Below are 25,593 nucleotides of genomic sequence, written 5' to 3' on the forward strand. Positions count from 1 at the left end.
TTATGGAACACAAACACCTCAATATATATAAATGAAATTCCTAGTAAATACAATTTATTTCCTGTTTAGAATCTCATTACAACATATTATGCTCTAACCAAACTATTAAAGAAATTCAAACTAATAATAAGTAGGATTGATATATAGGATATGGCAATGAAAAATTAGTAAGTGATCTTATAGAGATAACATCTTCAACTTCAGTGCAAAATTTTAAGCAATCTTATCCAAGTCCAATAGTGTATTTTCTTTTGCTGGCTCTATCGTGAGCCTCTAAAGCTTTCTGCATCAGAATCACGCAACACCTCACAAATCAAAACCGTTAAAAATTGAACTTTATCTAAAAATATCAAGGATTTCCACATTCTTTGGGTGCAAAGAAGTCATGGAAATTAATTCAAAAATAAATACGAGCAAGCAATTAACAGAAGTAGAATGGAACAGAGCAGAACACAACAATGTGCTTGAATAGACAGAGTTGAATTTCGAAGGACAAAGAACCAAAAAGTGAAAGCGCCAGGCAGTTAGAGTTTGGCTTATAGAAACTCATAATAAATCCATCAGAATAAATTCAAAAATAAAACAACATCATAATAAACCAAGGTTCTAAAAACCGAACCGGTTATCGAACCGCTCTAGGTACTAGTTTACTGGTTCATAGGTTCAACCGATTCGACCGTGATTGAACTGTAAAAACCGTTTTATAATAAAATAATAAATAAAATATAAATAAGCACATAAAAATATAATTATAGTCTAATTTAAACTTGAAAATATCATTCAAATTAAAAGTACTACATAAACCAAATGTTATAATCTCATTCAAATACAAATTCAAAGTTCAAAAGTCAACAAACAAACAACCAAACATAACATAGCAGCATCAAAATGAGCTAAATTTGTCATCAACCATCAAAATCCTCCATAATTTGTTGCAGATTTGCGTCATTGATTTCATCACCTTCATTTCTACTACTTGGACCAGAAAAAGCAAGTGGTACAGCATAAAATGTACTAGTACTACCACCACCACCACCTTGATCTAAATCAGCATCAATCTCATCTAAGAAAATATAACACATTATCAATAAATTAAAGATCAAAGCTATTGTAATTTATTGTCTGTTCAATAAACTATAATACTCACCAAGCAAGTCTTCAATATTACTTGGAAGATCAGGTTCTTTTTCAACAACCTCTTCCGTCACCCAAAAATCAACATTATCAATAGTTTCAATATCGATTGGATCATATTGCGACTTTTGCTTTCTTTTTTTTCTTTCATTCCTAACAAATTAAATACAATATATGATAAGCCTAGTATATTAGCTATACAAAATCTAATGATATGAAATGAAAGGATGAAATATATATTACCTAGATTTAAGACGCAAATTATATGTAACATACACAATATCACTTAGCCTATCATGCTCCAATCTATTCCTTCTTGCTGTATGAATTTGATCAAAAAGACTCCAATTCCTTTCACACCCTGAAGAAGCAGATGCTTGGCTAAGAATGCGAACTGCCATTTTTTGTAAACATGGAGCAGAACTACCAAATAACCTCCACCATTCATCTATAAATTACAATCCCATATCTTAAGTATTAGTTATCAAATTAAGGAAATCAAAACATAAAATAAGTAAATAACTAAAGCTCATTATCAAACAGATATTATTACCAGGTTGAAATTTTTTTGCAGCTGGAACAGCTTCAGGCCTATCAAAGCTTTCCTTTCGATCTCTATATAAGTGTATTTCTTTCATTGCCTCAACTGAATCTAAATTATTAACCTTGCAATGCAATGTAACAAGATCAAGTAAAGCTCGCATGACATCAGGTGATTCTCTATAATTTTCAGAAAAAAAGCAATCAGGATTCAAGAAATAGGCTGCTGCGTGAAGATTTTTTTTCAAATGTTTGTCCCATCTTGAGTTGATAATCTCTGTGTAAGGTTGATATGCACTCTTCCTATGCTTGAACATTTCTTTGATTCCATTTTCTGACCTCAGCATACCTTCATAAACAATTCCCAATGATGGTTTATCATCAGCATCTACCAACCTCAGCAATTTAATCAACGGACTCACAATTTGGCATACAGTAAAACAATCATCCCAAAATTTATTGTCTAGGATAATTGCACTCACAGCTCTACCATTAGCACTCCTTCCTACTTTGTGTCCAGTAAAGTGTGTATCAACAACCAATTGTTGTAATTCCGATTTGCGCTCAAAGATACTCATCAATGTGAGGAAGACAGTGGCAAAACGAGTTGCACCTGGACGAACAATCTCCCTCCAATCATCTTTTTGTCTTAGCCAGGACAAGAACACCGTATGATTATATACAAACACGGTAATATTCGAAGCATGTGTTGCAAGGCTAGAAATATGTGGCATGCTGCTTATATCTTTTAGAATAAGATTCAAGCAATGAGCGGCACAAGGTGACCAGTGAATATTTTCAAATTTCTTATTAATAAGCCTACCAGCAGCAACATAATTCGCAGCATTATCGGTCACTACATGAACAACATTATCAGGTCCAATCCATTCAATCACCTCTAAAAACAAGTCACACAAGCTAGAAGCATTTTTAACCATACTTGAGGCATTTACAGATTTCACAAAGCACAACCCTTTCGAACAATAAACCAAAAAATTAATCAATGTTCTTTGCCTTTGATCTGTCCAACCATCAGCCATGAGAGTACATCCAGTTTCTTTTCAAACAGACCTATAGCTATCAACAACCATTTGACACTCCCTTTTGAGATCGGCTAATAAGTTAACCCTCAAAGAGTCATAAGAAGGACCTTTATAACCAAGCCCAAAGCCAACTACACCATCCAACATATCTTGAAAAAAAGGTGACATAACCGCATTGAAAGGAATCCTACAATCCAAAAGCCATCTAGCCACTCGCTTATCAACTTCATGAAGCGCCTCTTTTTGAAACACGCTTTTCAGACTTGGTTGACTTCTCGGAGTTGTTCTTGGTGCAAACATAGGAGGAATAATGGTTTTTGCTTTCTTTTTTGGATCGCCTCCAACAACCTCCTTAGTTGGTAACTGACTCGGAGTTTGTTGTTCCTCTTGCGCTATTGCTTCATCAATTGCATCCTCACACTCATCGGTACCCTCTTCGTTGAAACTTACTTTCCTTTTACTAGTTTTACTTTTCTGAATCTCTTTCAATAAACCTTCCATTTGTTTTTCTACATCATACGAGACCTTAGAACACTTCTTAATGTCTCCACCTATCTTCGCCAAATGCTTTTTCATTCTATTAATTCCCCCGCCCCCAAAAGTACTCAGACAAAATAAGCATTGGTAATGCGGTTTTCCATTTATATTCTATAAAGCAACGTATCTCCAAGCAGGATCAGTTTTTCCCCGAACACTAGAAGTTTGTGACTGATTTTCGTTACTCGCGGGAGGAAGAGAACGTTCATTCGAAGCAGAATTATTTTAAGCATTATTATTCCTAGGTAGGTCTTGGTTGATACTTTCTTCCATACCTAAATATTACCAGCAATCCAACCCCAATAATCTCAACTCTCAAGTTCACAACAAATGAACAAACAACATCCAAATTCCAAAATCAGAGTATACAAACAACATCTCAGGTTCAAAAAATTCAGAATTCACAAAATCATCTCTCAAAATCAGAGTATACAAAACCAGAGTTCACAATGACAAAATCATGTCACAAAATCATGTCACAAAATCAGTTCATATTTCATCACAGAATCAGTTCATATTTCATCACAGTTTCATGACTTCATCAGATTTCAGTCAGTTCACAGAGTTCACATATCACTATATCAGTTCATAACAGTTTCAGAGACTCAAAGTTTCATCAAAATTCTTTATTCACAGAGTTCACAGAGTATCAGATTTCATCATAAAATCATGTTCATAACTAAATTAAAAATTACCTGGAAATGAGGACTTCAGTTCTTCAACGCTTCAACGCTTCTCTATTGCTTTCTATCAGAGGCAGAGCTCGACGAAGGTGACATGCGAAGTGGCTGAGGGCGCGACGGAGCTGACGGCGGGACCGTGCTGACAGCGCGAGGTATCTGACGGCGCGACGGACCCAATGGCGCCACGGAGCTGACGGCGCGACGCTGCTGAGGGCGTGACGGTGCTGAAGGCGCGACGCTGCTGAGGGCGTGACGGTGCTGAAGGCGCGACGGAGGTGAGTGCGTTGAGGGCTTCAGGTGTTCTGTCTCTCACAGTGGTGGCCGGTGGGTCGTGGCCTCGTGGGTGTTGTTCTGTGGGAGTGGGAGTGTGGGACTCTGGAGGCTGGAGTGAATCACGAAGTGATGAAACTGGCGAAGGAGAAAAGGGAATTAGGGTTCCCACAGCGCAAAACGGCGGCGTTTTGCTGCAAGGTTAAAAAACCGGCCGGGTCCCGGTTCAGTTCGACCGAGCGGTAACCGACCGGTTCGTCGGTTCAATACCGATTTTCAAATTCTGCGGTTTTCTTTGTTAACCGAACCGCTTTAGCATCCGGTTCACGGTTCGACCGGTCGATTTAAACCGATTTTCAGAACATTATAATAAACCAAGAATTGAAAACTATAAACCAAAAATCATAAACCAAAAACCTAAAATAAATATTATTCCTTAAAGTACCTCTTTCTGAAATTGAGTTCTATTTAACCAACGAGGAAGAAGCAATAAGGACGCAAAAAAAATCTTTAATTTTTTATCTCGAAAACAAATAAATTTTCGATTAGTTAAAAATATAAAAACATTTTTTACTTTTAAAAAATATTTTTATATTTTAATTAATAAAAAATTTATATATCTTCAAATTAAAAAATTAAAAACCTATTTATCCTTTTTATTTTCTAACAAGTTAACCCGCAACCCGAGTCCAAGAAGCTCAAGACCATTCGGCTCTAGGCCTATTCATGTTGCTTCCTCCGATAATGAAGATGTTTATTCACATCTTCTTTTTTGTGTTCAACCGTGATATTTGTGTCCTATTATTCATGCAGTTTGTTCTTCTTGATGTCTTCTTATTCTTATTTCTTCTTCGAGCGTATATACTCTACGTGCATGTCTCATATATGCGTATGTTATGGATAATTTGTTTACGCACTCTCCCATATATGTTATTATGTTTCTCTAGTGGCAACAATTGGTGTAAATGCTTCCTCACATAAATCAACATCTTATATGTTATATGTTATATACTAAATATAAGTTATCATAGATAAAAAAAATATATAAGTTATCATAAGTTATTATTGCTTATTAAAATACGTATTTAGTTTACCAAAAAAAATACGTATTTAGTATTTAAAAAAATTATTATAGTATTATAAATAAGTTTCGTTACTTTTTTTCTATTGTAGATTTGTTTTTTTTACTATAGTAGATTTGTATATCCTATAACTAATTATTTAATTTAAAATATAAATTAATGTGTATAAATATATACAAATATATAATAACTAAATTGATAATTAATTTTCAATTGCATAAAATATTTTTGTCAAATTATTGGTATATTATATTTGTTTCGTATATATTTAAAAATGATGTTGTTTGTAATTTTTGCCTTTTTTTAATTTTGGTCTTGTCGACATAACGTTCACCGTAAAAAAGTTATGAAACAAAAAATTCCATAGCAATCCTTTTATATTTTTGAATATATTAAAAATGTAAGAAATGAATTAAAAATTTCAAAAGTTACTATATATATTGTTAACAAGTATCTTAATTAATTTCTTTTTAATTTTATATAAAATTACATCATATCTAAAAAGAAAGTAGAAATTGTTTTTTAAATAAGCGGATATATAGCCCACTCTATTCTCAAGCAAACAAGTCCAATACAAATCTAGGTTCCGCCCCACTTCATGAGATGGTTGATGGTTATTATAAATTTTTTTTTTGGTCATTTATTTTTTAAAAGATTACTAAGGACCCAACATATGAAAGAGAATTTACATTCGTTTACCTGATTGTCAGGCCTATATGAAACAGAAAATTTTTATTTAAATTTATTAAAATAAACAATAAAAAAACCTTCAAAATGAATTGATGGTTTCAGTGGCTAAGAGAAGAAGGGGGTTGAATCTTAGCCCCTTTTTTTTTATTACACTTTTCTAATCTTTGAGGAAACTTTTCTGTTTTTGTCTCGTCCTTAGCCACGAGACTTTTTACTTTTGTCTCGTCACTTGGCACGAGACATTTTTTATTTTAGCTCCTGTGCAGTAGAAACAGAAATGGAGAAGTAGAGAGAGAAGATTACACCCAGATATATTCTGGTTCAGCTGCTAAGTGCAATGCAGCCTACATCCAGTCTCCATCACAACAATGATGGAATTTCACTATAATCATCCAGATTACAAATTGTAAAGTGTTAACCCAACTTACAAGGGGATTCCCACAGAATCATGAAACACAACATAGATGAATAAAGGACTTCTAAGGACATCTATGGCTTTTTCTTTTAATTTTACACTCTCTGCCTTTTTCCGCTCTATGACTTTTTCATACAAACCTCACTGTTTGCCTTTTTTCCATGAGACTCAAGACATGACAAAATTAAACAGAAAAATTACAAAACAGAATACATTGAAGGAGAAGAAAATCTGTAAACTTAGGTAGCTCTGAGAATTCTGTGCCTTGCACTCTCACTGCTTACTCCTAACTCCTTGCTTCAAACCATGGTTGTTCACCCTTTTTATAGAAGAGTGAAGCCTCCACAGTTGAAACCAAACAAACCAAGCTTAACTTCTTCTCCATGCAGAACAAACCGGTTCGGCCAGAAAGAGAGAGGAGGTTTTTCTAGTCCTTCCTTGGTCATCACCCTTCATCAATCCGAGCGCTCCATCCTTGGCTTGCTCTCCAAGATGGATTTTCTGGCCCTTGATGCTTTATGATGATGATGGCTTCATCTGCTCCAATCTCTATCTCTTCCATCACTTCGCCACTCTACCTACTTCCTGTGGTGGTTGAGCAGAATCAGAGACAAGCCATGCCTCCAAGAATCTTCATCTTGCTAGCCGAATCTTCTTCTTTCTTTTTGGGTATGAAGAGCTCAAGATTACCTCACAAAATCTTACCACTTTTGGTGAAAATCTCAGCCACAACATACTTTTATTTTGTTATGTTTTCTTGCCATCATTGTGATGGTCTTTAGGCGTGCTTCTTCTTCTCTTTTTCTTCGGTGTGTAGCCATAACCTCCATGCTTTCTCTGTGTTGATATGACCGAAGGTGAGAAAGAAAGATGAGAGAGAAGAAAGAAAAAGGCTTCCAAAATAAAAAAAGAAAGGAGTTAAAATCAATTATGTTCAATTAAAAATTCACTTCCTTTTCTTTTCTGCCTTGTAACGTGTAGCTCACATTTAATGGCCATCAAATCACATTTGCATTTTCTCTCTCATATTACCAAGGCAATTAAGGCTATTTCATAAAAATTTGAATTCCAACTAAAGAGAAAGAGAGGTAACGGAACAAAGCATGCTGATTTGCTTTCTCTTTTCATCCAAGCCTTAATGGACTTGGTGCAGCAATTATTTTGGGCTTGTTTAACATAATTCTGACCCAATTAATACATCATAAATTCAGCTACATATATTAAACCATTTTTATACCAAAGCTGAATTTTAACTTCACATTGGGTTTATAAATTTTTCTTTTAGCCCAATATACATATCCTGCAAAATAACAATTATTAATCAGCAAATATAGCTTTGAAGATTAAAATTGATAATTTTGTAATTAATTAATTAATAATGTTTGATCATCATCAAATTAGTTTAGAGTTTTCCAAACTCATCATGAATAATTGTTTGCAATTAGTTAATTTTAATTATCTTGATCCACTATGTAATAGGTGAGAGAGCCAGATAGGTAGGGGCTAATTTTTTTTAGTCATGAAAGTTTAAAATATGTTATGTTTAATTATGGAAAAATGGTGTATTTTTTATGGATATGAAGATTAATTTTTTTTAATTGAAATTCACAAATTAAAATTAAAACAAAACTTAGGATTCAATTTGGGATAATAGAGAAATCTGAGTTTCAGATTTGTGTGGGCTAAAAAAATTTTTTTTTTAAGGAATAAACTAAGGTTGCGAGAATCGGACCGGTCAATGAACCGGTGAGGCGACTGGTTCACTGGTTCAATGGTTCAACTGGGGTTCAACCGATTTAATTAAATATTAAATAAAATTATTAAAAATTTAATATATAATTTTATATATTTAAATTCATTACAATTCATGAATTTTTAAGTAAAAAAATTTTAATAGAATTTAAGATATAATAAAAATTGAAGATGAAAAGTTCATTGATAAATTCAGATTGAGTTAAATTTATTGATAACTTTAAAATAATTAACTGAGGCAGAATTTCCACTCAAGCTGCAAAAAATTAAAGATCTTGCAGGCAACATTGTCAAGCCAATGCTAATTATTCAACATCAATTCTCTTATACAATTCAATTATCCCTTTTTGGGCTGCCAATATACAATTCAATTGAATAACACATTGATGAAATTTCTTATTATGCAACAAGCCTCTTATAACTAACCAAACCCTAACTAGATTCAACAAATTCAATGCTTTTCAACAACAAAAACTCAGAATACAGAGTTACAGACAACTCAACCTCCAAATCCAGAAATAGAAAAACTAAGTGAAACAATTCAAATTAAATTCAGACTCACATTAAGGAACAACCCAACTCAGAACAACCCAACTGAGACCACAATCCCAATTCAGAATCTAGAACAAAAAATCAACTCAGAAGCCAGAATCTTAGAAATTGAAACTAAAGAAGCAGCGGCTTACTGGAGACACGGCGAGGGAGGAACGACCATGGTGACAGTGAGCTAGAAGAGGATCATCAGTTTCTTTTTTTTATTTTAATTAAAGTTTCAAAACCAGATCAATTTCAGTACTGCACCATTCAAACAAAACAAATCAAATTCAAAACAACACAATTTACACAAAAATGTATACATATATACACAAAATTGAATCAGAGGAAACAGATCTAGAGAGAAAAATAGAGAAACCGAATGAAGCCATTATAGACGAGGAAGTTGAAGGTGTGGTTGTCGCAGTTGTAGGTGAACTTGTTGTTGGAGGAAGGAAGCTTCTAGAGGCACTGGAACGACGGCGAGGAGAACAAGCACGTTGGCGACGGCGAGGGGAACAAGCACGTTGGCGACGGCGAGGAGAACAAACACGTTGGCGATGGCGAGAAGAACAGGGCTGAGTAGACGTTCGCGATGCCAGAAACTTCAGAGTTCAGAGTTCAAGATGACGACGCCGCTGGAAGCTGCTTCGATCTGCTACGGTGGCAGTTTCGCTGACAGAAGCTCCGATTCGGCGTCAATTGTGGTAGTGATGGTGGAGTTTGTTGGAGGAAGTTAGAAGAGGAAATTAGGGTTGAGGAGGTGAGGTGAGTGGCTTCGCGACGAGCACAGAGACGTTGAGGAAGAGAAGAGTGGCGGCGGCTGGGGGCTGACGGTAGCGGCAAATGGGGGCTGACGGTAGCGGCGGCTGTGGGCTCTGATAGGGTTAGGGATTTGAATGTGAGAGTGAGAGAGAAGAGAGAGGGGTAGGGACGTAGACGTAGTGCTGTTTGTTACTTTGTTGGGTTTTTTTTCCCTTTTTTTTAATTTTTTTAAGAGCAAAACGACGCCGTTTAGGATTATATTTTCAAACCAATAAACTGTAAAAAACCGGCCGGTTCTCCCGGTTCATCGGTTAACCGCTGATTCGACCGATTTTTTCACCGGTTTTCTGCCATACGGTTTCTGACCTTATCCGGACCGATTAGGTGATCGGTTCCCAGTTTTTTCGGTTGAACCGGCCGGTCCGGTTCGGTATTCAGAACCATGGAATAAACAAATCAGTGGATCAGTTTTGTAAAAAAAAAAAATTATAAACCACAAATTTAACCCTTAAATTTGTGGTATCAACAAAATAAAAAATTAAACACCATAAATTTAACTCTCAAATTTATGATATCCATACAAATAAAAAACACACTAACTTCCACCTTATTAAAAAACGAGAGAATACTCAATTTGGTCCCTGAACTTACATGCGAGTTTTAATTTAGTTACTGAAGTTTCAATTGCCTCTATTTGGTCCCTAAACTTTGTGAACAAAACTCATGTTAGTCCTTGAAACAATTTTCAACGTACAAACGTTAACGGAACACTATCGTGACAGCCGGATGCTACGCTAAACTTTGTAAAATGATGTCGTTTTGGTTTTGGTACTCAAAATGGTGTTTATTAAAATTTTATCTAACAAAATAAGTAATACGATGCCGTTTTTGAGCTATTTAAATATCAAAACCAAAATTGCATCTTTTTACAAATTTTAACGTGACATGTGATAGTCTATAACAGCGCTCTATTAACGCTTTTATACTAAAAATGGTCTCAAGAACTAATATGAGGCACGTTTATAAATTTCGGAGACTAAATAAAGACAATTAAAATATCAGAGACTAAATTAAGACTCGCCTGTAAATTCAAAGACCAAATTGAGTATTATCTCTTAAAAAACACTACCACCAACCCCATATTAAAGATACAAAGCGATAGGAAGGAGATGGGCTTTTAAAAAGGAAAATCGGATCCCAAACTATAATATAGTCAAATGACCCAAAAATAAATATCTAATTCGAATTAGGGATTTTGGACGAGTCATGAGTCCATAGAGGAAGTGCTGTGTTCTGGATCCTACTAGAAGCATGGGGAAGTTACGAAACGAACCTCCCAGAACTTCTTTTCGTTTCCAGAACCTCCTATTTTCTTCTTCTCTCACCTTATATATCCAAACCTGTCACGTTTTGTCACCGCATAGAAACAAACAAAAACAATCTTCAAAGAAGAAGCAACAAAAATCGCCATGGATTTCAGGTTGATGGGACTCGATTCTCCATTGCTGAGCACCATTCACCACATGATGGATATGAGCGACGACAATGCCGACGCCAAGAACATCAACGCTCCCACAAGGACCTACGTGCGTGACGCGAAGGCGATGGCGGCTACTCCGGCCGACGTGAAGGAGTATCCTCAGTCGTACGTGTTCGTGATCGACATGCCGGGACTGAAGTCCGGTGACATTAAGGTTCAGGTGGAGGACGACAACGTTCTGATCATCAGCGGCGAGAGGAAGAGGGACGAAGAGAAAGAAGGTGCTAAGTATTTGAGGATGGAGAGGAGGGTTGGAAAATTCATGCGCAAGTTTGTGCTGCCGGAGAATGCAAACACTGATGCTATCTCTGCCGTGTGTCAAGACGGAGTTCTCACCGTCACCGTTCAGAAGCTTCCTCCTCCTGAGCCTAAGAAGCCTAAGACTATTGAGGTTAAGATTGCTTGAGCTTTGACCACCCAGCTATCTTCGGTTTTCACGGCCATTTTAAATAACTATCTAGGGTTTCCTTCTTCCTCATCGTCATCATCTTTGTGTTTTGTGCTTTTTTTTTCCCTTTTCTTTTTAGGTTCTGTGTATGCCTCTTGGTTGTGATTACTAGAAATATGATCATTTGATGTGATCATTTTATATGATGTTTGTTAATGCATATGATTGTCCCTCTTGTTTCTTACATCCTTCTGTTATTTACCGATCTTGGTAATGCACCAGCTTTTTCCGATATCAATAATCGGTTTAGAAGTTGATTAGGAACAGGGAATAAGATAAGAATGTGAATATAAACATAAAATAAAATAAGCTAAACGACAAAATCAACTGTGATGCTAAACGTACTCATCAACATGGATAATTTAAAAAATGGAAAAAAGAAGACAAATAGGTATTTCACCATTTAAGTTTTAGATTTTTGGATATATCGATCCCGTTTATTTGGTCTATTAGATTTAATAAAAAAATCTCTTCAAATTTTAAAGAGCTTAAAAATTCAGAATTTTTAAACCAAAAATTAAGAATTGATTTATCTTTTTCTCTAAAAGATAAGAATAAAGTGTATACATACGAAAATTTATATTTTAAATAAATTAATCTTTAAAAATAATGTTTATTTTTTATCCTGAGAGCTGTATATTTTTTAAGGATTAATATGTTGAATTTGTCACTATATTCTAAAAATATTAACTACTACTAATGAGCCAAAGTTTTAAAAGAAAGCTTATTTTTAAAACCGCAGAATGAAATAAGTGTAACAACCGAGTTTCATTGAAATATGTTTTGTTTCCAATTCTAAAACATCTCAGAAATCAGAATCGCCAAAATTTTGTATGTACAGCATGTTTTGTTTTAGGGAGATTCGCATCGACTTAAAGAATGTCACACATTTTGTGTCTTCACTGTCTTGTCCAACTCTTGAATTGTAACCACCAACGGGATCAAGGGCCGTTGAGCCGGTAATACAACCAGGTTCTGAAAGGATCAGTATGAATGCGGGGAAAGAAGTGTTGCTTCGTCTTTTGCACATTTTTCTTCTTGGCAAACAGAGCAATGAAGAAGCCCTCGCCATCTGTGGCAGGATCTGTCCGAACCAAGTTTTCAGCTGTTTGTGGTACGGAAGAACAAGTATAGTTAAAACCTCAGAGTAGGTTGACATTTAACAACAGCATAAGAGTCGTGTGCTTACAGCCTTTAAACACAGGTAGGCCACGACAGTGCCATTCAGGGAAGGGTTTCACAAGTTCAAATCCATGTGATTCGGCAATGGGAAGAACAGATTTGATGACATCTTCATTCTCAATTTGGTTGATTGAACATGTGCTATACACAATTTTTTCAACTGCTGGAACTGGGAACATGCAAGACGGTGTTAAAATCTATGTTAATATCTACGGCAGAAATCAAGAAAGGATTATAACTCACAGCTTAAAGCATGCTGCAGAGCCTTTCTCTGGAAAGCTGCAAGCTTGTTCAATCTTTCCATATCGGTGTCCTGACCTATTGCAATCAAAAGTTGACAATTATAAAGAGAATGCTCTCCTTGAATTGTAGCAAGTTGAAACATGAGTTCTTGAGTGCTACAAACAAGCCATTGCACAGCTTATTCATGATCTAGAAATCTAATATAGCATGTTAATTGGAGAATTTGAACTCATTCAGAGGTATATTATTATGTGCAGAAGTTGATAGCTCTGTAGATACAATTTTAAATATAGAAGGTAGAACTAAATGTAACCTGCTGCTTTAGACGGGAGCAGATGGTCTAATCTTGAAGCAGCAGTACCAGAACCAGAACAGGAAGGATCCAAAAGAATAGCCTTCACCTGCAAAGATAAATATGATAATAACTAAAATTCGCCGGTGAAAATGAATAGATGAATACAGCAACTGGTCAAACTCGTTAGGTCATTCCACTATATGCCAAATGAAATTTAAGAACCCAGAACTAGAGATCAGGAAAATACTCCACCTTAGAATATGAAGGTGCCTTGGGATCTATGTTCAAGAAATCCTCATTGAGAACATGTATGTCTGAACTTGGGTTAAGTTTGAGGGATCGCAACACACTGACAATTCATTTGTATAATTGTATTCTCTCACTACCATGGAGGCACCATGATATAAATGCAGAAAAAGCAATGCACATAACCAGTTTGCACAAGTGATTAAGTAAAATTAGTGTCAATAGTTATGACATCATAAGGGCCATGCCAGTTACCAGATTAAAAGCCTCAAAAATTTTAGAAACATTAAAGGATACTAGAAGCCCCGGATAGTTTGATAGTCTCTTTCAAACGCTTAATCCTTTGTTTATTCAGTTCACATGCTATAATCCTACCCTTCCTCTTCATAAGGGCAGCTAGGTGGACAGTTTTGTTTCCTGGAGCAGCACATGCATCAATAACCTTGAAATACATTTAAAGGCCAAGATTAGATAGGATTGTAAGAAGTAATTACCTAAACGTTGAATATGCAATATCACATTTGTCTTTCCTAAAAACTAGGTGGGAGTGGGGTTCCTATATGACTTTGATGATGTTTTACCATAAACTAACTAGTAAAAAATATTTGACCAGGTAACAGAAATGATATTTTATATGATATCCTAAATTTCCAACGGGATGCTACTTATCTTAAAAGGACTTGACCCTTGACCCATATAAACTTCTCTCAACATTGATTAAAATATACCTATTTCACTTTCTTTAACCTTTGTTAGAGCCTAGAAGATTAGAGAGGGCAAAGAGTGGAGAGCACCTACCAGTGGATTAAAATTTGTATCACAATTTAAACTTCTTTAAATCATTGTATGTAATGCAGAAACTCACCTCCCATCCTGGTTCAGGGTTGAGGGCCGGTGCTACCATGGAACTCGCCTTACCCTTAACATAGGTTTGTCCCAATGTTAGTTAAAGAGCTACCAATAATAATGGATACCAAACACTGCCATGTTTATCCCATGGAATTTATTCACTATATGTTTTTATTAGAAAAGGAATGAGGGAAGGAGGAAGGGTAAATTCCTACTTGCATAAAGATACTTCCATTGTTGACAAGGGGATGATCATGCAAATCAGTGCCCGGTGGGAGTATCAGCAAGTCAGGCAGTAAATCATCTTTTTCAACCTATTTTGACACATCAAAGTTAAGTGAGCATACATTCAAACAAATGAAGTATAGCTACTAACATTTTATGAAAAGGAGTGCTAGAAGGCCAGTAGGTTTTATGATTTGTAGTCATCAATTAGCTATCGTTAGTACATCTAATAGCGTGAAATTATTCACTTTTCTTTTGCTGGTTAAGTGCTGGCCAAATTTTAATAAAAGTGTTGGCTCCCTATACTTTTTCTTTTATGTATTCATCTATGAGAAAGATTTTGACGAAATTACCGAGTACTTTTGCTGAAGCTCAAGTAAGGCAGAATCGACATCCAGCTTGAGCGTATTGACACGAACATAACGAGGCAGGGAAACATCTGCATAAGAACAAGGAATCTCCTGAGTAAACTATGCACCCATAGAAAATTAGACCATATTTTTAAAGAGTGCACATTGTAGATATGACAACAAACCAGGAAGCTGATTCAGAGCAATCAACTGTTTAACGTTCTTCACATTTCTCCGTAACAAAAGCTGTTTCAAAGTGGATTGTAGTGCGTTCTTATGTCGCATGAGATACTTCTCTGCATCACCAGCCACTGCAACTGCCTAAAAATACATGTTCACTGAAATCTACTCACATAATTATAAATCAAACCATGAATGAATAGTAAACAGTGAAATAAAATGGCAAAGAGAACTCAGAAAGTAGAAACCCCTAACCTGGCCGAAAAGAATATCATACACAATGATGTAAACCAATTCTTGTTGTCTCTGCGAAATCAACGGTAGCTGAAATCTAAAGTTTCTTTTTATTAAAAAGAAAAATGTGATTGAAACTTGAAAGTGGTTATTAACTTGTATACCTTCCACTTGGTGTTGAGTATAGAAGAAGCTTCCAATACATTTTTAATAATGGGAAGATCTGAGAAGACAACAAATAAAGTTGAAGAAAGAGAGAGTGTGAAGAATGTGAAGCAAATGTGAGAAACGGTTACGTTTGAGAGTCTGGCAAATGAGGGCGAAAGTGGCCTTCTTGTTCCTGACAGAGGGTTTGTAGATGAGGGATTTGATGGAGGCCAGTGCACGGCGGTTGGCGTCGCCCTGCAGAACCACTCTGAGAACCTTCGCCGCCTCTCTCCGAGCGAAGTACGCCGACCTCTCTGCACCCTTCAGACTCGGTTTCTGCTTTTCTTGAGTTCCATCGCCGCCATCCTTCGATCTGTTATTCTTCTGCTGCTTCGTCGGAACACGACCCATTCCCGAGGGTTTTTCGAGGGTTTTTGAGCTGAGCTCAACCAAATGACTAACACCGCACCGGTAATCGCATTTTGCGAACAACCGCTTCCTCTTTGTTTTTGTTGTCGTTTTACCGTGAAACGACAAATGTTTTTAGGATTTTTTTTAATATAAATTATAAAAAATATTTATTTTTTTGAAACTCATTTTTAAGCTTTATTTGTGGAAATGTATGTTTTTTTTTTTGGCCATTGCTAGCGTGCTGATAAGATTTTTTTTCTGCTGGTGCTGAAAGTATGTGGCAGTTTGAAGTAGAGGACGCGTGGTTTTGTTGCTTCTAAAGTGTCGACATTTGCTGCCCCAAAGCTAATGGTGATCAGTTGGTGATGTATGCATAAAATTTGGTTAGTTGATAATAATGTTACGTTATTAATGATGCTAATTAAATTATTGGGCCTATTTTTGAAGACCCAGCAAGTGTTGGCAGTTACATTCGAGGGTAGCTTTTTTTCTTGTGTTATTGAACAAAAAAGAAGTGAACATAATATGTGACACTAAAATCCTTTTTTTTGCTTAACGTTTTGGACCATGACATTTTTTTTTTTTTGAACATAAACATGAAATTGGATAATGAAAATACTGCTATGGTAATAATAAACAATAGAAATATAAAACCGAAGAAAATAAATAATAACAATAATAATAGTTCTTACTTATCTGTGTTGTTCAAAGCCCATGTTATTGTGTTATGAAATTTTGTTCTATGAATGAAAGAAAATTAATAACTTTTAAGTTTTATTTATCTGAAAAAAAAAATCTATTTAAATATTTAATTTGTCAAGTTTAATAAATTTTTAATTTTTAAATTAAATAAATTAAAAATTTTAAACAATAGTATTTTGAGTTTAAATATAACTGTTGAAAGTCTATGTTAAATTTAAAAACAATGTTTAAATTAAAATTTTTTTAAAAATAAGGTTTTTATAAATTTATTTAAATAGATATAATTCAAGTTATAAAATTTTAAATTTTGATATTTGCATTAAAGAATTTGTTTAATAATTTAAATGGATATTATTTAATTTTTGGTTAAGTAATATTTATTTAATTATTACTTTGTTTAAAGAATAAATAATAGTTTGTAATAATAGTTGGTGTTAAGTCTCACCTAGTTCTAGGAAGAAAATTTTGAACTCCTTCTAAGTTATTATTTTTGTTGTTTAACATCGATAGGGGTGGAAGTGAGCCTTTGTGAGCCGTGGTTGATAAAGTTCAAGCTCGACTCACGAAAATTGCGGTTGGCTTACAGCTGGAATCGTTAACAATGAAGTCGAATTCTTAAGCTGAAGGTCGACCCACCGAGAGCTCAGGAGCTCACTCGAGTTCACGAGCTGGCTCAAATATACAATAGGAATTTAATCGATAGTTCTATATCAATAAATTATAAGTTATATATTTAAAGATGTTTAAAAAAGAATAATTTTGTATATTATTTATCTTATGGAGCAAGTTTGGCTGACAAGCCCACGATTTTAAACTCAAAATACTACGACTAAATTTTTTAATTTATTTAATTTCAAAATTAAAAATAATTAAACTAAAAGAATTAAATATCTAAACAAATATTCTTTTTTACAAATAAATAAAAGATATTAGATTTTTTTATTCCAAAAAAAAAAATTCAGAACTAAATAACATGGACTTTACAACAACATAGACCAATAAAAAACATCTTCTCTCTTTGTATCCTAAATTCTTAATTTTAGAGCTATCTTCTCCCTTTTTTTAAATTATTATTATTATTATTATTATTTATTTTCTTTGATTTTATATTTTTATTGGTTATTACTACTATAATATTTTCATGATCCAATTTTGGGTTCATGTCCAAAAACATTTTTCAAAGCCCAAAACATCAAACAAAAACTGTCACTGTGATATATATCATATTTATTTTATTTTTGTTCCATAACATAACAAAAACAATGAGATCAAATATTTATTGGATCCACAAAAATAGGCCCAATAACATAATTGACATCATTAACACAAGATTATTATCTCCTAACCAAATTTTCAGCATACATCACTATCAACTTTAACCCAGAAATTGTCGGCACTTGGGAGACATCAGTGCCACGCGTCCTTTCTTTCTCCTTGCCACACATTTTCAGCACCGGCAGAAAAAAATTCTCTTAAACACGGTAGCACTGCCCTTTTTTTTTGTATTTGAGTAAGTTTATCGGAACACACAGCAAACTTGCTAGTTTTTATAGAGTTTGCTGTGGGATACCGCGAATTTATTCAAATACAAAAAAAAACGTATATTTCTATAAATAAAGTTCAAAAATAAATTTTAAAAAAATTAATATTTTTTATAACTTATATTAAAAAAAATTCAATATTTTTATTGTCGTTTAATGTCGTGCAACTGCAAAGACACGAAAAGATACTCAAGTCCAGTCCAAAAAATTTAGCCCAAAATTATGACCCAATAGGCCCATATTTTTCACGACAAAAACAAAAGGCCTTTGTGATTCTTTAGTCAGCTTCTTAGTGTAATCAATTGGTGTGGAGAGTGGTGCAATCAAGATTTGCAAAATTCTTAAGCAAGTCAGTAGCATACTTCTTTTTATAGATGTGAATTTTTGCTTTGGACATTATATAACCTTCAAATATCCAAGGTCTTCCAAAGATAAAAATGACAAAAATATTTTTTATAAAAATTTAAAAAGTGACAAAAATAATAAAAAAATCTTTTTTTTCATGTCACAAAGAGGCAAGAGCATGTGGATTTTATTCGAATTTTTGTAGAAAAATCTGGTTAATTATTTAGATTATGCATGCAAAAAAACAAAACAAAATTCATCCTTTAATCCTCTCTTCTCATTTTTTTTTTAAATTTCAGCCATTCAAAAAATACAAGAGACTTTATTTAGCGTAAAGTTATCAAATTTAAAGACAAAAATGTCAAATTTTTTTAATCATACTTATAAAAAACAAAATCAAAATTCGATTTTTAAAATCTTTTAGTAATACTAAATATCTAATATTGAGTTATTTTTGTATGTTTTTAAATATTATTTAAGAAACTTTTGTCGCTTTGATTTTTCAAGAATAATTATGTTAACGTTAAATCTTTTAAAATATTTTATGTGGTTTGCTGTTAAACTGTTAAATATATTTAAAAAAAAAACTGATAAAAGGTTTATATAATGGACACACACATTTCAAAGTTTTTTAATATTAAAGAAAAAGAGATGATTCATTTTTATATGGCCACCGAAATCATATTTCTACATGTTTGACTGTAAAATTATAAAATCATATGGTTGGCCGAGCAACATGCTGTTGCTCTTTTCTCCACGTAGTTAAAGTTTTATTGTTATACTTCAACTATGATATTTATTTATTTATTTGTTGATGTGTCTATTTCTGCATTACCTAGAAATGATTATGATCAACAAGTCTAATTGTAACATTTGAAAAATAATGGAGAGTCTCGGAGTCATTTTACACAAAAGTTAAATCGTTATATATATATATATATATATGTGTGTGTGTGTGGAAGTATAAATTAAATCTAGAAGATAGAGACACTAAAGCCTTAAAAAGAAACAAACACAAGCACCAGGATAGTCATTTGTGCGAGGGTGCTTCCAAGAAACAAGGTTTATGATTTGACATTTTCCTAATTAGGATGCGAAATTGACAAAGACCATAACCTCAACTCAATGAAATTCATACTTTGTGTTGGAATATTTAATTCTTGCCACAGACACTCGATGCAAAATACATCATACATGATTTTTGGTAGCTGTATTTTTTCGAATCAAATAAGGTCCTTCAGTCATCGTCATGGTACTCCAAAATAATAGAACTCAGTGGAAGATACATCTGAACTTTCCCCGGTATATATTTCTAGCTAATAAAAATAAATAGTTAATTTTAATATACAGTATAAAATAATTTTGAGTATTTATTAATTTTGGTCTTACAGAATTTTGAATTAGGCACTTTAATTATTAACTAAAATTAATTATATGATTAATCTCTAATAATTAATTTCATCACTCACTTCGATTTTTTGCTCCATCAACCCTAACAAAAGAGAAAATAGTCTTTGGCAATTTTAACAAAAGACAATATAATCTCTGACCTCTGTATTTGGAAATGATACTGTTCTCCTTCAATTGTCATCATATCTCGCATAACCCTAACAGTTTAACACTACAACTTCAAGTGATGCACATTCTATAACTTCAACGTTCTACAACTTCAATGTTCACAAGAAAAAAAATCCTCAACTTGTTCTCTACTAATTCATACTCAGGAAACTAATAACTATGACTCTCGAGTACTCGTTGTCTTCGATGGATATCATGAATCTAGACAACAAATTCGATTTGTTAAGACCCGTCGTCCTCGTCACCATTTTCTTCCTCTTCTGTCCTATCATCTCCATGGCCACATTGTCCACCACTCCGATTGTTTCCTTCAGCTATTTATCTAAACCAATGTTCAGTAAGCGCTTCAGTTTTCATATGAGCGACAACGACGATATATAGCTTGTTGTACTGATAGCTTGGATGTGAGGTCGAAACTGTCTGTCAATTTGGACTCCGAGAGAGAAAGACTGAAGTATCGGGATCCATTCCAAATAAAAATTTACATACGATATTAAAGGAGAATCTTCTCGTGATGTCATAATGTCCAACAATCTATATTACGTGCCGGAGAGTGGAGAAAGACGTGTCTTTGGGGTAGTTGTGGAACTTAGTCTTGAGAATGTGGTGGACATTGTTGGGGTTGGAGGTGATGCTATTATCGAGACATGGAGGTAAATGTTTCTGGTGGGTGAAGTGCAGAGGAGGTGGGTGTACCAATCACAGATATTTAGAAAGTGTGTGGTTCATGATATGTTGAGGTAAATGTGGCACGCGTGGCAGTTACATCATAGCTTGATCTTGAAGCTGAAGAGGAGGAAGGAAAAGATGGAGAAGAAGACTGTAAAAGTGAAAAAGGAAAGTATGAATGTTAGGATTATGCGAGATAAAATCGAAGGGGGATAACGGTGTCGTTTTCGAACAGAGGGGGTCAGGGACCATTTTGTTCTCTATTAGAGTTGTCAGAGACTATTTTGTCCTCCGTTAGAGTTAACAGAGCAAAGGACCTAAGTGACTGACTGAATTAATTGTTAGGGACCAATCGAGTAATTAATTTTAGTTAAGGACTAAAGTGTCTAGTCCGAAATTCTTTGGGACCAAAATGGGTAAATACTCAATAGTTTTATATGTGCATTTAATTATATAACGTCACATTAATATAAATAATTATATTTCACATTAATTGCGTGAATAATCATTTAAAAAAACAAATATGATTTTATGACTGTATAAAATATTCTATAATATTAGTGTGTTAAAATTAAATTCTAAAATTAAATACTTTTAAAAAATTTTAAAATATGATCATAATAACTTGATATTAGATATATATTTAAAAAAAATTAGAGAATAAATTTTAGTGTAATTTTTGCTAGAATGATTAAAAAAATAGACTTTTTATCTTTATAATTTGGTAAGTTTAAGTTAACTGATTTCTTTTAAAAATTTTGTGCGAAAAGAAAACATTTAAAAAAAAAAAGTCTAAAGTCAAATTTAATTTTAATTTTTGTATATAATATTTATTATTTTTTGTTATTATTTAATCATTAATTCAATTCTTCTGTCTAGTAACCTAGCAACGTATTTTATTTTATATTTTAAACATTAACGGTTAATCGATGTTCAAAAATAATAAATTTTGATAGTCTTCTAGCATTTTTTTTATTATAAAAAGACTGACTATTTCTTTTTTCTTACAATATTTTCAATCTGATAGATCAAAAATTAATCCATTACAATACTGAGCACCATCTAAAAATTTGTCGTTGCTAATGAGTTGCTATAGAGAGACTAATTATTGTTGTTAATAATGTGCAATCTATGACTAAAAAGCATAAACTCTTTACACCACAAATTTTTGTATCATGTCAATACTCAATAGTACTTGAATACATATACACTCCTCTATATTTATATTAAAATAGTATATTATTCTTCTAAATTAATGGCAAAAACATTTATTTAATTTATTAATTATTAGCAAACACAAGTTAAGATAAGCATGAAGCCTTATTGGCGTGGTGATGGAAGCAAGAACTTGTGGTTTGAAGAAACTTGAGTCAAGCTTCAAGAATACAAAGTCACCATCACTTTGGAGTTTTGACTTGTATTTCTTCTTAACTATGTGTGAACATAGTAAAGGGGTTGGTCCAACCACGAGATTGCATCTTCAACTTTTACAAATATCATTACTTATTACCAAACTTGATTAATTTATAGTGAAATTCAGGTCAGTTGACTTCACGTGAAGTTACTAACTGAGAGTTATTAGATAAAAATTTAGTCAAATCAAATAAATCATCTAACTGCTCTCATTTATCAATTTCACGTGAAATCGACTATACTTGAGTTTCCATCTTAATTTATTTGGCAACGCCATCAACATCAACATCTCTTGATTTAAATGTGCCCCACCACTCTAATTAAAGCTTCCTAGTTCCTACTATGATTCATACGAAGGTTACCATGAAGTTACCTACCTATATATATATTATATATATTATATATATGCATGCATTATGAAATTAATGGTAGCAATTAATTAATTAAGATGAGTAGTGATAAGAATAAAAAAGCAGCAGATTCACCTGAAAGCGGTGATTCCAGCAACCAGTGGTTCTTTGAGCTCTCTGACTACTTGAAGCTGAATGATGATGATGATGATCAATGGCCAGACGATGATAATGTTCCACCACCACTACCAGAAGCAGAGCCATTATTTTTTCCCAATACTAATGAAGTTGGAGATTTTGGAGCAAGTGGCAGCGGCAGTAACCACCTTCAAGGGTCTTCTAATGCTCGTAATATAATTAATTGATCGATCATATATGCATGATTGCATGAACATATACCAGAGTATCTTTAATTTAATTAGGTTTAATTATTCTCTCAATTTCTATAATTTTATCAAATTTTTAATTAAGTTATTATACTTTTTTTTCTTTTTAATCGGATTTCTATATTATATCAGATTTTGTAATTAAGTCTTTACTATAATAAAAACGTTGAAATTAACGAAATATTCGATTTAACTATACAGAATATTCAGTCTAAGTGTGAAGCATATTCATTTTGTTTGATAGAATATTTTATTAATTTCAACATTTTTGTCACGATATGACTTAATTACAAAATCTAATACGGTATAGAGACTCAATAAAAAAAATGTATAAGAATTTAATTGAAAATTCAGTGAAATTATAGAGACCGATAGAGTAATTAAACTATTTAATTAGTATAATTATATACATACTTATCCTTGTTTGGTTGTATTTATGGCATGTAGGAGAGGTTAGTGGAAGTGAGAAGAAAGATGCTAGTAGGGAGAGAGTTGCATTCAAAACCAAGTCCGAGGTTGAAATACTAGACGATGGTTACAGGTGGAGGAAGTATGGAAAGAAAATGGTTAAGAACAGCCCAAACCCAAGGTACTTGGTAATTTGCTTATTTATTTAAATTCTATTAGAATTCAGATTGAGTTGATCTAATTCAACTTCTAAAACTAGCTCAAAAGGTGAAAAATGCATGTCCAAAATGATTATCTGGAGCATGAACATTTGCAGATAGATTTGGATATAATATTAGAATTGAAACTGAGTATGTTTAATTCAATCTCCAAAATTGGTTCAAATAGTAAGAGTAAAAAATAATTCGCACTTATAAATTATTTAAAGATAAAAACTCATGTGCAGTCAATTTCATGTATAATTAAGAGCGTTAAATGAAAATTTAGTCAAATCAATCAAATCATTTAACGATTTTTAACTATCAACTTCACGTGAAATTGACTGCACCTAAATTTTTATCTTATTTAAAGACTTTATTCTTAAAAGATGAGAGACTTGTAGAAAACTCCAAAGTGTAGAGTGTTAATATATAGATGTGGATGATGATGATGCAGAAACTACTATAGGTGTACAGTGGATGGATGTCCGGTAAAGAAGAGAGTTGAAAGAGACAGGGAAGATCCCACATATGTAATTACAACCTACGAAGGAAATCATACTCACCCAACATCGTAGAAGAATCTCAACCAACAACCATTGCATACTATAAGGAATTACCAAACAGAGCAAACTCATCTAGCTAGACATACATAGCTCTCCGGAGAAACAGATTAACCATCAAATTTTGAAACCAAAATCATCAATCGGATATCTACTACCTCTGCTTGTGGTATTCCCTATATATATGCATGCTTTGTAATGTTCGCTGATTCTCCCCATCTCCTAGCTAGGATAGGTTCATTCCCCAAGTATTTTTTACTTAGTTTTCATCAGCGAATATGTTTCTTATTGGAATCGGTTTGTGAATTTTGTGGTAACCCCGCAATTTTTTGTTGATTATGTTTTTGGTAAGGAAAAAAAAATATAGATTTTAAGAAGTTCCAGCCAAAAAACACCAACGTATATTATATAGTTTGTGTAGCATATATATTCGAATCAACCGTTTGATTTCAACGTGAATATTGGTGATAAATCGAACATAACATCACAATGAAGATTTTGATTGTGTTTTTCCTAAGATGTTCACACGGGAAACAACACAATTACGTATACAGAATCACATATACTTGATGCAGAGTTAGTATGATTGTAACAAAATTATTGAAATAAAATATTATTAACTGGCCTATTAGCTCAGTTGGTTAGAGCGTCGTGCTAATAATGCGAAGATCGTAGGTTCGAGACCTGCATGGGCCACTTACTTTTTTTATTATGCATACATACATATAATAAGGTAGCACTAAGAATATTTAAAAAATATTAATTTCAAATGGATTAATCCCCAAAATTATTATTTTAAGATACAATATTATTATTCTTAAAATTTGATGATAATTTTTTGTTAAGTAAATATTATTTTGTAATTTTATAAAAATATTATTAGTTGTTAAAAAAATTAAAAAAATATATACTTAACAAAAAATTATCAAATTTTAAGTATAATAATATTTTATTTTTATAATTATATTTATAAAAAATTGTATCAAAATTTAAATTTTAAGATATTTTTAAAAATATATATTTATTGTAAGATATTTTTATTTTGTTTTTAAATTATTTAAAAATATTTTTATCGATAATAAAATTTAATTATATTTTTGTTAGAATTTAAATAATTTAAAAACATTTTTTATGATTAAACCATTTCAAATTTTATACACATTTATTACATTAAATTTTCTAGAACGTTGGTTTCTTATTCTTTATCATAATGATAATAATCCAAAATGGCTCAGCGTTATAACTTATTAACAATATATATTATATCACAAGTCAACTCAAGCGTTAAGTATGTGTTTTTGTGACAGATGTTTATATACTATAGTTCTTCGTATTCTGCTTCAAGATCAAAATTAAAGTGCTTTAATTGTTAAGAAATCACATTTTTTTTTACGATATCTTTCTTTTCAAGAGATCAAGTATTATTTTTCCGCCAAACAAATTAAAAATTAATCCATTAAAATTTTATTTAAACATTTATTATTGACCAATAAATTACTGTATGTATAAAACAAAATTTAAATTCTAGATGAATGAGTTAATCGAAAAATTTAAATTGGTTATATCTATTAGCTTTTTTTTTGTTTGCACTAGAGTATCCATCAAATCGAAAGTCCAATAATTAATTACTCGGGTACTGCAGAAGC

General features: G+C 32.9%; 4 protein-coding genes and 1 non-coding gene across 8 annotated transcripts; 3 read left to right on the top strand and 2 right to left on the bottom strand.

Annotated features, from left to right (window-relative positions):
* Positions 1-905: 905 nt before the first annotated feature.
* Positions 906-2,612, bottom strand: LOC112705074 (uncharacterized). Its single transcript, XM_025755934.1, has 4 exons — positions 1,688-2,612; positions 1,378-1,528; positions 1,148-1,278; positions 906-1,063 (listed from the first exon to the last, which is right to left on the bottom strand). The coding sequence occupies exons 1-4, from the start codon at positions 2,610-2,612 to the stop codon at positions 906-908; spliced, it is 1,365 nt and encodes a 454-aa protein (XP_025611719.1).
* A 7,373-nt stretch (positions 2,613-9,985) lies between these two features.
* On the top strand, positions 9,986-11,617 carry LOC112706343 (17.9 kDa class II heat shock protein). Its single transcript, XM_025757603.3, has one exon. The coding sequence runs from the start codon at positions 10,915-10,917 to the stop codon at positions 11,389-11,391; it is 477 nt and encodes a 158-aa protein (XP_025613388.1). The 5' UTR covers positions 9,986-10,914; the 3' UTR covers positions 11,392-11,617.
* Positions 11,618-12,182: 565 nt separating this feature from the next.
* On the bottom strand, positions 12,183-15,966 carry LOC112706342 (25S rRNA (cytosine-C(5))-methyltransferase NSUN5). 4 transcript variants are annotated; one of them, XM_025757602.3, is made up of 13 exons: positions 15,534-15,919; positions 15,402-15,460; positions 15,259-15,334; positions 15,009-15,144; positions 14,827-14,912; positions 14,464-14,562; positions 14,265-14,318; positions 13,697-13,841; positions 13,406-13,467; positions 13,172-13,259; positions 12,859-12,933; positions 12,623-12,784; positions 12,183-12,538 (listed from the first exon to the last, which is right to left on the bottom strand). In XM_025757602.3, the coding sequence occupies exons 2-13, from the start codon at positions 15,440-15,442 to the stop codon at positions 12,375-12,377; spliced, it is 1,188 nt and encodes a 395-aa protein (XP_025613387.1). In that variant the 5' UTR covers positions 15,443-15,460; positions 15,534-15,919; the 3' UTR covers positions 12,183-12,374. The 4 variants fall into 4 exon arrangements, with proteins under 4 accessions (XP_025613387.1, XP_025613386.1, XP_072056892.1 ...); XM_025757601.2 differs by having other exon boundaries at positions 15,259-15,309; positions 15,534-15,913; XM_072200791.1 differs by lacking the exon at positions 14,265-14,318 and having other exon boundaries at positions 15,259-15,309; positions 15,534-15,966.
* A 6,426-nt stretch (positions 15,967-22,392) lies between these two features.
* LOC112708347 (WRKY transcription factor 71) lies at positions 22,393-24,605 on the top strand. The gene is made up of 3 exons (XM_025760519.3): positions 22,393-22,741; positions 23,227-23,368; positions 23,842-24,605. Exons 1-3 carry the CDS (start codon positions 22,492-22,494, stop codon positions 23,960-23,962), a joined length of 513 nt encoding a protein of 170 aa, XP_025616304.1. The 5' UTR covers positions 22,393-22,491; the 3' UTR covers positions 23,963-24,605.
* Positions 24,570-24,643, top strand: TRNAI-AAU (transfer RNA isoleucine (anticodon AAU)). The gene has a single exon. It is a non-coding gene; the product is annotated as a tRNA-Ile (tRNA).
* Positions 24,644-25,593: the final 950 nt, after the last annotated feature.

The sequence above is a fragment of the Arachis hypogaea genome, chromosome 8 (genome assembly GCF_003086295.3).
Source record: "Arachis hypogaea cultivar Tifrunner chromosome 8, arahy.Tifrunner.gnm2.J5K5, whole genome shotgun sequence".
Taxonomy (NCBI): domain Eukaryota; kingdom Viridiplantae; phylum Streptophyta; class Magnoliopsida; order Fabales; family Fabaceae; genus Arachis; species Arachis hypogaea.